This window comes from Arachis hypogaea, chromosome 9 (assembly GCF_003086295.3).
Source record: "Arachis hypogaea cultivar Tifrunner chromosome 9, arahy.Tifrunner.gnm2.J5K5, whole genome shotgun sequence".
Classification (NCBI taxonomy): domain Eukaryota; kingdom Viridiplantae; phylum Streptophyta; class Magnoliopsida; order Fabales; family Fabaceae; genus Arachis; species Arachis hypogaea.
The window spans coordinates 114,505,976-114,517,954 of record NC_092044.1 but is presented as its reverse complement, the minus strand read 5'-3'; the positions used below and the strand labels follow the sequence as shown (position 1 = coordinate 114,517,954).

The 11,979-nt window shown below is 33.1% G+C and overlaps 1 protein-coding gene and 1 pseudogene across 1 annotated transcript; one reads left to right on the top strand and one right to left on the bottom strand.

Annotated features, from left to right (window-relative positions):
* The first annotated feature begins 2,503 nt into the window (after nucleotides 1-2,503).
* On the top strand, nucleotides 2,504-3,016 carry LOC140175239 (uncharacterized). The gene has a single exon (XM_072202195.1). The coding sequence runs from the start codon at nucleotides 2,504-2,506 to the stop codon at nucleotides 3,014-3,016; it is 513 nt and encodes a 170-aa protein (XP_072058296.1).
* A 343-nt stretch (nucleotides 3,017-3,359) lies between these two features.
* On the bottom strand, nucleotides 3,360-7,941 carry LOC112712186 (uncharacterized; annotated as a pseudogene).
* Nucleotides 7,942-11,979: the final 4,038 nt, after the last annotated feature.

Here is an 11,979-nt window from a genome sequence, read left to right as displayed (position 1 = left end):
TTATGCATTTAAAGTTTTACAAAACTACATCTTCACACATGATTCGTTATATTTTGCAAGAAATTTTGTGAACAGTAAAAATTATAACAAATTTTTTTATGGTTTACATTGGACATGATGTCTTTATTTTTTTGCTTTGTTGTAAAAGGAACAATTTTGCTTTTCAGTAAAAAACACTACTTACCATAACATTATCCATACTTCATATCATAGTTGTCAGAATCGGACTGAACTGCTTGGTCGGCCTAAAAAACTAATAAACGAACCACAAAATCGGTTCAGTTACGGTGTCCGAACGTAAAAGAAAAAGAACCGGTGAGAATTGATTTAAATTGCTCAATTTTGGTCAAAATCGGTGAGCCGACAATTTTAAATAATCTCGCCAGTTCAAAATGCTTTTATTTTCGTACACCTCCCCAAATGACTTTTCTGTTGGTAGTATAATATATATGCTTAATAGTGGATTTTTTTTATTATTATTATTGGTGTATATGGTTGTTTTTGTTGCTATGCTATATTGTTGTTGTGAATTTATAATTTTATATTGTTGGATAGGGGATAGGTTCTGTGAATTTAGGATATTGTTGTTGTTCCATATTATTTTTGACTATTTTATTTTTTTATTTACGTGAGATCTGTTCAACCAGTTGAACCAATTAACCAATTAACCATTAATATGATTGGTTCGATTATTGATTCAGTTCTAACTACTATGCTTTGCACCCAATGTTGGCTATATATTGGCTAAAGATTTGTTGGTCGTCCAATAAACTTCTATTTTATATTATTTTTTACTATTTAATGTTGGCTCATTTAATGCTTGGTTATCTTTTCCCGAAAAATGATCGAGAATCCTAGCTTATTTTACTCTCATTATAACATTACCCATATTTTTCACCCAATGTTGGTTATACATCCACAAAAAAAGTATGACTATGTAACGTGTACACCAAAATCAGTCACTAAGTCAACCACCACTATAAAATACATGTTAGAATACAAATACACATTGAAAATAAATTAAATCACATATGTCTTTATATACAAATACATTGATAACTGATTTTAATAGCTGATTTTGATGTATAAATAACATTTTTTTAAAAAATATTGGTCGTCTAATGAAATTTTATTTTATATTTTTCACTATTTAACGTTGATTCTCATTTAATGTCTTTTTCTTATGTTTATTCTCATTTAATGTTCGTTGTCCTTTTCTGAAAAATTATCAAAAATTTTAATTTAATCTCTTAATTATTTTCTAAACTTTTAAATAAAGGAATAATATATAATTAAATTTTTTTTAATTAAGTATTCTAATGATAATTAGAAAGATGAATTACAATTCACAATTATTATTTGCTCAAATTTTTGGAGTCAATTCATCATTCATGTTTTTATTAAATTCAAATCCCCAACAAAATTATGCATTTAAAGTTTTACAAAAGTACGTCTTCACATATGATTCATTATATTTTGTAGGAAATTTTTTGTGGACGGTAAAAATTATAACAAACTTTTTTATGATTTACATTGGGCACGATGTCTTTGTTTTTTTGCTCTGTTGCAAAAGGAACAATTTTGGCTTTCCATTAAAAAACACTCCTTACCAAAACATTATCTATATTTTGTACCATAGTTATCAGAATCAGACCAGACCACTTGGTCGGACTAACAAATTGGCAAACCAATCACAAAATTGGTTCAGTTGAGGTATCTGATCGTAAAAGAAAAAAAACCAATGAGAATTGATTGGAATCGGTCGATTTTGACCAAAATCGATAAATCAACAATTTTAAATCATCTGGCCAGTTCAAAATGCTTTTTTTTTGTACACCTCCCCAAATGACATTTTTGTTGGTAGTGCAATATATAGGTTTAATAGTGGATCATTGTTTTTTTTCTAATTATTAGTGTATATGGTTGTTTTTGTTGCTGTGCTATATTGTTGTTGTGAATTTATAATTTTATATTATTGAATGGGGTATACGTTCAATGAATTTAGGATACTTGCTACTTTTATATTGTTGCTGTTACATATATTTAAATTTTTATTTATTTAAAGTATTAAAATAATAATAAAAATGTTTAGCTAATATGTGCTTTTAAAGCTCATATAAGACTACAATTAGTGAAAATTTTTTAATTTTTTTAAAAAAATGTAAAACAAATGCATTGCAAACTTAAAATTATATATTTTTAATAAAAACTTCTTTAATTTATAATCTTAACAGCTGTCCTTAGAACACAGGTTAGCAAAACCCTAATTATAAAGATGAATTACAATTCTCGTTCATCATTTACTCATTTTTCAAGTCAATTCATCATTTATGTAGTCTATTAAATTCAAATCCACAATGAGATTATACATTTATGGTGTTACCAAAATACGTTTGAAACTGCTCTGCATGAAAAAAGGTTAGGATTTTCACCCTACACTATAAATTACGAACTTCTCCTTTCTTGCATTGTCGCGGTTTTCACATTGGTGTCTTCGGCGAAAATGAAGCCAACGCCATTGTTCTTGGAAGTTGACCTCAAATGCACGGTCCTAAAATTCAAGGAGAGGCTGCAAACGCTTCTTACGCTTCCCATTTCAGACCAACATCTGTTGTTCAACACGCAGATCCTTGAACATGATCAGGTCTTGGAGTCATATGGCATCGCTGAACACTCTCGCATTCATGTGATCTTCGCATTGGTGCCGGGTAGTGTGTATGTTAAGGTTCGAGGTGGTAGCAGTAGCACCACCGATCCTGCAGCAGAGACTTTCTCAGTGCTGGTTTCATCCAGGAATATTCCAAGCTTCAAGTTTAATGTTCGAGTCACTGCTAGAGATATGCTTCGCAAGTTGAGTGAAAATCTGCAGAATTTCGGAGAGAATATTACTCCTGCTGTTAAGGATGGGTGCCACATTCTTCACCATGGTAGGGTGATGGAACGTGATAGATCCATGGAGTGGCAACAGGTTGAGCTTGGTGACAAGATTGAGATTATCCCTAGAGCCACTGATTAAGCCGAAGGAATATGATTTGCTTGTTTATTGCTGAATATGATTTGATATTGAGCCGAAAATAATTGGACCATGTAGTTTTGGTCCTTAATAATAATATTATTTAAGATTGAGAAATCTTGTGTGTTCTGATGCATGGTAATTTTTTGGGTTTTGCATTATTGTCGAAATCATCTCTGATCTTCCTTGTTCACACAATCCCTTGTGAGACTGCTATTTCTCGTGTTAAATCTATGTGGTTTCCAACAAAATAGAGAATACAGTTGATCCATCAAAATTCCATGATGCTAATATGCTATAGTCGTAACTTACAAGTTACAAAACATAATGTTTATTGTTTCTCTCATTTTTCAAAACCAGATTCACATTATTATTAAGTCGCTTATATTGCGTGTTTTCATATGAAAACAGTAGATATACATAACAATTAGAATAAAATTCTACAATCAAGTAAAATACTTAACCCAATTCAACCAAGTTGTTATAATCGTTTTCCAGCTTCTTCTCCTTTTCCTTCTCATTCTCTTTTATTATCGTCGTTGTTACTACCACCACACCACCACCTTCATTTCCATCTCCTCCTCTTCTTTTTCTCATATGAATTTCTTTGATATCCTCCTTCTTTTTCCTCCTCCTCTTCTATTATCATCATTGTTATTGTTATTGTCATCATCGCCGTCTTCTTTTTATATGTAGAACAGTTCAAATTCAGAATGCACTAAAATTAATGATGATGACACACAAACAAACTCAGTTCAAAACAAGCACATACCAAGTGCACCTTATTTAAATCCAGAATGCACCGAAATTACTTAATAATGACGACATACAAGCAAACTCAGTTCAAAATAAGTACATAAACTAGATTCAATCATTCACAAAAATACATGCATGTAAATTTTAAATCCAGAAAAATCATCAATAATGGCACCAGATGTACTACAATTATCTTGCATGAACTAATTAACCAAATCCAAGTCAATAAAACCAAGCGCACCTTATTTAAATTCAAAATGCACCGAAATTACTTAATGATGACGACACACAAACAAACTCAGTTAAAAAAAAAAGACTAAGTGCAACTTATTTAAATCCAGAATGCACCGAAATTACTTAATAATAATGACACACAAGCAAATTCAACTTAAAACAAACACACAAACTAGATTCAATCATCCACAAAAATACATGCATGTAAATTTTAAATCCAAAAAAGTCATCAATATGGCTTATATGACACCAGAAATACTACAATTAACTTACATGAACTAATTACATCAAATCCAATTCAATGAGACCAAATGCACCTTATTTAAATCCAGAATGCACCGAAATTACTTAACGATGACGACACACAAACGAACTCAGTTCAAAACAAACACAAACCAAATGCACCTGATCTAAATCCAGAATGCACCGAAATTATTTAATGATGATGATACAAAAACAAATTTAATTCACAACAAGCATACAAACAAGATTCAATCAATCACAAAAACACAAGCATGTAAATTTTAAATCTAGCTAATATATTCTGCATAACTCAAAACATCACCTTCTCATTCTTCATCATTATCTTCTTCTTTTCTTGTTAATCTTCTTCTTGTTTTACCTTCTCATGATTCTTCTAGTATTACTCTCTTAATAAGAATAAAAACAAGAAAAAATCAAACAAAAAAGAAGAAGAAACACATAATGCTACAAAATCACTCGGAAGAGGAAGAGGAAAAGAAAAAAAAAACGCAGCGGCAACAGTAACAATAAAAGAATGACGATGAGGAGGAAACACGCAAAGGAGGAGGAGCGCGGGAACGCTCTATGTAGTTGGAGCGTGTATTCACGCTTTCACTAATGAAACTAATTTTTTTTTAGTTTGGACCAACTTGGTTAGACTTAGTAGTTGGAGCGTGTAGCATAACTGTAATAATTAACTTATGGATTATGACAATTAAACAAAGAAATAAACAAATATATACTGCATAACATGCTTATTACCACATTAATTGTCAAATTTATGGACCTCAGCTTGTAAGAAATAAGCTTTCTAACATGGTTTAATTACACCTGGACTACTGAATTGACTATACATCATGCATATCAGAAAATTCTATATCAAATGCAAACTATTTTTGGTTTCATCAATATACCATAAGATATAAAATTGGTGAAGCACAACAAATAAACCCACTCATGTATCACAAGACAATAGGGTTCCATTGTGTTTCAGTTTTGTTCACAAAACACATTCAATTGACATAATAGCCACATTATAAATGGGTGCGAAATTGACAGCAGGTTCTACTTGTTAACAGAGTCAGTATAATTTGTTAGGCTATTGCTCATACCTTCAGCCGAGTTTGAGAGGGGCTACTTTTAGTTGTATCAAAGAGTCATAAGGGACATGCCATGTATTCCAGCATAAGCCATCTGAAAGAATCACCGGCACTTCTCATTCAGCCATACACCCTTCCTTTGTATTTGAATTCAAGGCCCTGACGCAGAGCCGAGGCTTCGTACTAACAAGGTTCCTAGGGAGGACAGAGACAGCAACCACTATCGACCCGTTTGGCACTCCGGAAATGGGGAGCACTTCAACAAGAACACACAACTGCAACAATAGAGTCAATACTGAGAGTATGCACAAATGTGAGTAGCACAAGCTAGACTATGTTTGGGGGCGTACAACATGTTTACCTCTGGAGTCCTGAGGTCAACTACTGAATCTCCCACCACACGATTGACTGCAGAAGCCACTATGCCAAAGCACTTATTGCGGTCTAGCAAACTGAATGCATTGGAATCCTATGATTTTTCTTTCACAGACTTCGTCTCTTCAATTCCTCTTCAATTCCTCTTCGGTTGTACCCAACAGCAAACTACAGAATAAAAGTCAATACTGCTAAACATGGACTTTGATTGTCTAAACTCTAAAACTTTCATCGTACGAGATTGGTTTAAGATTTTAATTCATCTACAAATATCAAGACTTATTGATGAGTACAGGACTTATCATGAGGTGAGGCTCATTTGCATCAGAAAGGTAATATTGTATTGCACCTTTACAGGTCGGTCAAGTATGTTCTGTTTATCATCCACAAACTTTTTAACTAGCATTGATAATACTTCTTCAAGCTCTTTTTCATTTAAACCACAGGTAGCCTGGGAAAATGCGATGGCACCAGCTGCAGAGAAAATATGCTCACCATTAGTGCCAGAAAAGATGTGAACTGAAATCACTCACTAAAAGCTAGTCTCCGTTCGCAAAACTAATATGCCCACTCAACAAAAATTAGAAGCAAGATATGCAATTCCACATTTTTATCAATCATTTCAAAAGCTTAAAGTTACTGCATCAATGGTTGTTAGGGCTTGAAGGCTGAACAAATGTATCAGTGGATAGTCAACCAATTATCAAACTTGTTTAACCACTTAGATTCAAAAAGTCAATCAGTGTTTTCTTGAACAAAAATCTTGGCTCAGCTTTTCTTCAAGAAATACGTCTTCGTTTTCTTCCATGGCCAGGAAGGAATGGCATAAATCCACATCACCATTTACTTCCTAGAACCATGAACACAACATTTTGAACTAACACTAAAAGCATAAGCAAATTTACTTGCGCTGGCGATTTAACACTCCCAGATTCATAAGCTTGAATGATATTTGACACAATATCAACAGTGTCCGGCAATGCGTCCTCCGGATATGTAAAGAGAAGCAAACCACTCCTTGTAAGCTTAACTAGGGAAAGACCAGGAACTCCTTCGGCGTCTGTCTCTGCTCTATTACCGCTCCCGCTTAAATTCCTGCCACCATTGAGGCCATGAATTTTCAGTTCAACAAACCAAAAACACTATCTTCTTCTCCCTCCCAAAACTGGAAGACAAAAAAAAGGTCCAACTATATACACCAATACCGTCTCCAGAGTGAGCAGTGGCAGAGGCTGTTTCCTTTACCTTGTTGTCCAAACACTCCCCAGCATCATCTTCTGTGCATACCCTTGTTTTCTTAGAAGCATTATCATCTTTAAGGTCGTTCAAAATGTTATAAGAACCCTTGCTGAAGGGCCTGGCAAACTGTATGAAAAGTTAGAAGGTCTTGTTTGTGCATTAATATACTCCAATCTCTCTAATGACACAGAATCATTATTTGGTAATCAATCATGCTACGTTTACATCAGTCACCAATCCGCCACTGCGTATAAAAATCTGTATTTGACATCTCAATTTTTTTTTATTATACTACTCAAAAAAAGTTCGATTATTCTACTATGGCTGATTATTCCAGTAGCTAATTATTTAGTTAGAAAAAATATGTGAATCAACGTGTATAAATTTACACAAATAACGACTCTTTTTGTGTGCATGTAGCATTTTCTTTTGTTAATTAATAGCATTTAACATTGAAACATGAGAATAATAACGGTTAAGAGAAGAGGGTAAAGAAAGGGGGAACCTTGTGGAGTATAGAGATTGCTTCCTTGGTAGCGCTTTTCTCCCGTTCTGTAAAACATGATTCCAAATTGGTATATATATATATAGAAAAGAGAGCTAACTGAACAGTGGGAAAATGGAGAAAGAAGAGAAGAGAAGGAAGTAACTGACTGATAGTACAAGTGATAAGAAAGCCCGAATGGGAGCCATGAAGGAGAGTGGAGGGGGCGTTGTAGTCGAACCGGGGAAGCTTGATCACCGCCGAGTGCTGCTCCCATGGAGACATCTCTTTCTTCTCTTTCGGTGTTTCTCTTTCGTCTTCTCTTTCTTCGTGTTCATTCCTTCCAATTATTGTTGCTGCTCCGCCATCCTCCGCCATTATCTGCGTTTGTTGTACTCCCCGTCCGCCGCTACCTTCCTCGTCTTAAATGACAAACCGTCGCGTCGAAAAGGAAAACTGAACCCTTTCTTAACTTCCAAAAATTACTTTGTTGTTGCAAAATAAATAAACAAGGAAGATATAATACAAAATAAAAGAAATTTAAATAGAAGAGTATAGTATTAATATTTACTAATATAATTATCTCATTTTATTATAATATAAGTAATTTATATATTTATTAGTATATTGTAATTTAAAAAAATTCACCAAAAAAGAAAATTTTATATGTTATTGCAATATAAAGAGAAAGAAAAAAGTATTTATTATTGTTATTTTACTATGTATTATTAACAGAGGTTTAATCTCTTATATATATATATATATATATATATATATATATATATATATATATATATATATATATATATATTAGGCTTTAATTTTTTAAATTTTATTAAAACCTTTTTTTATTGAGAAATTAAGCTGCCCAAGTATTAATAGGCATTCAACTCATTCCTTATCACAACACTTCTCTTTGGACGACCATTTAAGATTATGCCTCGTCAAAATTTTAATTAAAAAAAAAACCAATGAAAAAATGAATTTACTCAATTTAGTAAAGGAAAAAGTGCACAATATCCTTTGAGATGTGACTGTCTCGTTAAAAACTTTGTCAAGAAAAATACGTTAGGGACAAAAACCTGACCAAGGAAAAAAGAGTAGATTCTCCCCCTCTGGTCAACATTGTTTAATGTCTTGGAATCGGCGCATCCCAATCTGATGTACCAATCTTTCAAATGAGGATTTTGGAAGTGACTTTGTAAATAGATTTGCCAGATTATCGCTTGAGCGGATCTGTTGCACATCAATTGTTTATTGATTTGAAGATCATGAGTAAAGAGGAATTTGAGAGAAATATGCTTTGTTCTATCACCTTTGATGTATCTGCCTTTAAGTTGCACAGTGCATGCTGCATTATCTTCAAACATAACAGTTGGAGCTATCTTATGATCGATCAGTCTACATGATGATAGAATATATTGGATCAAACTTCTGAGCCAAAAACACTCGCGACTTGCTTCATGTATCGCTAGTATTTCAACATGATTAGAAGATGTTGCTGCTATCGTCTGTTTCATTGACCTCTATGATATAGCTGTATCACCATATGTGAATAAATATCCTGTTTGAGATCTTCCTTTGTGTGGATGAAACAAGTATCCTGCATTTGCATAGCCAACTATTTGTGACTTGGATCCACATAGATAGAACAATCCCATATCAACCGTCCCATGAAGATATCGAAAGATTTGTTTGATTTCATTCCAATGTCTTTTGGTTGGAGAGGTATTATACCTTGCTAATAAATCACAGAAAATGATATATCAAGTCGTGTGTTATTAGCAAGATTCATCAGTGCCCCAATGACATTAAGATATGGTACTTCAGGACCAAGGATATCTTTATTTTTTTCTTTAGGATGGAATTGATCATTTTCCACATCTAAAGACCTTACGATCATTGGGGTACTCAAGGGATGTGATTTATCCATATAAAATTTCTTCAAAATCTTTTCTGTGTATGCTGTTTGATGAATAAAGATCCCATTTTTTGTATGCTCGATCTGCAGGACGAGATAAAATTTAGTCTTTCTAAGATCTTTTATCTCAAACTCTTCTTTTAGAACTTTTATAATTATTGGAATCTCTTCAGGGGTTCCAATGATATTTAAATCATTAACGTACACAGCAATTATAATGAAGTCAGATGCAGATTTCTTTATGAAAACACATGGGCAGATATCATAATTCTTGAATCCGTTTTTGGCCAGATACTATGTAAGACGATTGTACCACATTCATCCAGATTGCTTTTAACCATATAAATATCTTTACAATTTGACTGAGTATAATCCCTGTGAATACTCATTGGACGATTTATATATCTTTACTTCTTCAGGAATTTTTATATAGATATCACGATCTAATGATTCGTATAAGTAGGTTGTTATCACATTCATTAAATGCATATGTAGTTTATGGTATGTGGATAAACTGATCAAATAATGCAATATTATTTCAACCACTACAGGAGAATATGTTTCTTCATAATCTATACCAAGCTTTTGTGAAAAATCTTGTGCCACGAGTCGAGCTTTGTAATGTACAACTTTATTTTTCTCATTTTGTTTTCTCACAAATACCCATCTGTATCCAACAGGTTTTACATCATATGGTGTACGGACTACAGGTCCAAAGACTTCACGTTTTGCAAGTGAGTCTAACTCAGCCTTCATAACTTTTTCCCATTTTAGCCAATCATTTCTTTGTCGATATTCTTCGACTGTTCTTGGCTCAAGATCTTTACTTTTATGCATGATATTTAGTGCCACATTATATGCAAATATTTCATTGACAATTGTCTTATTTCGGTCCCATTTTTCTCCTGTAAAGACACAATTTATCGAGATCTCGTCATTTTCACAATTTTCAGGTACCTGAACGTCTTTTGGCGTTGAAACTATATCAGAATTTTAGACAACTGCATGTGTCTTTACTATGTCTTTATCTTTTTCAACAGAATAGTATTTACCTCTTTTCTTTTTTGAGGATTTTTGTCTTTAGAACCGACAGGCCTAACACGCTTCTGACGTGAATTTATTTCGGTGGCTCTTTGTCTGACTGAGACATCAATTCGAATTGGAGCATTTTTAGCTGGTATATAGGATTTAGTTATCCTTTTCATATCAAAAAATGTATCAGAAAATTCATTTGCTATTCTTTACACATGTATAATCTTTTGAACTTCTAGTTCACATTGTCTTGATAGAGGATCTAAATGTATCAAGGATGATGCATTCCAATTAATTTCCCTTTTAGGAAGCTTATTCTATTTCCCTAATGTTGAAAATTTTGATTCATCAAAATGACAATCTGCAAATTGGACTTTAAATATATCTCTAGAGATACCTCATTATAGAGGGAGAATCATATCCAACATATATTCTCAATTTTCTTTGGAGTCCCATTTTGGTGTGAGAAGATGGTGCAATGGGAATATATATCGCACACCCAAATATTCTTAAATGAGAAATATTTGGCTGCTAGCCAAAACTAATTGCATGGGAAAGAACTGATGGTAACTTGTTGGCCTCAAACGAAGAAGTGCTGTGGCATGTAAAATAGCATGCCTCCAAACCGGGGTTGGGAGATTTGTTCTCATAAGTAAAGGTCTAGCAATTAATTGGAGGCATTTAATAAGTGATTCCGCTAACCTATTTTGTGTGTGAACATGAGCTACTGAATATTCAATGCTTATTCCGTTATCCATACAATAAGCATCAAAGGCTTGGTAAGTAAATTCACCAACATTATCAAGACAAATTGCTTTGATTGGATTTTCTGGAAATTGTGCTTTTAATTGAATAATTTGAGCAAGTAATCTCGCAAACGCCAAATTGCGAGAAGACAATAAGTACACATGTGATCATCTCAAAGATGCATCTATTAGGACCATAAAATATCTAAAAGATCCACATGATAGATGAATAGGTCCACATATATCGCCGTGAATCCTTTCTAGGAATGCAGGAGACTCAAATCCAATCTTTACTAGTGATGGCCTTAAAATTAACTTTCCCTGAGAACGTGCAGCACAAAAAAATTCACTAGATTTAAGAATCTTCTAGTTCTTTAATGAATGTCCATGGAAGTTTTCAATAATTCTCAGCATCATAGTTGTTCCCGGATGACCCAATCGCTTATGCCAAGTTATGAATTCATTTGAGCTGGTAAACTTCAGGTTTACAATGGCATGTGATTCAATTGCACTAATTTTAGTATAATATAATCCAGATAAAAGTGAGGGTAAGTTTTCTAATATAACCATTTTATTTGAATCATGAGTTGTGATACATAAGTACTCATAATTTTCCTCATTCATTATTTCAATATGATACCCATTTCGGCGAATATCTTTAAAACTCAGTTTCTTAGAGACTTGGTAGACAATAGTGCATTATTTATTATGAATTTTGTTCTTCCGAGAAAAATATTATTTCTCTTCTGGAGCCTTCTATCATATTGTCTGAGCCAATAATAGTATTAACATATTCTTCTTTTGGTACAATATGTGTAAAATATATATTACTTTTG

What these genes read in the sequence shown, in the direction of transcription:
- LOC140175239 (XM_072202195.1), top strand. Translation starts at nt 2,504, where the DNA reads ATGAAGCCAACGCCATTGTTCTTGGAAGTTGACCTCAAATGCACGGTC.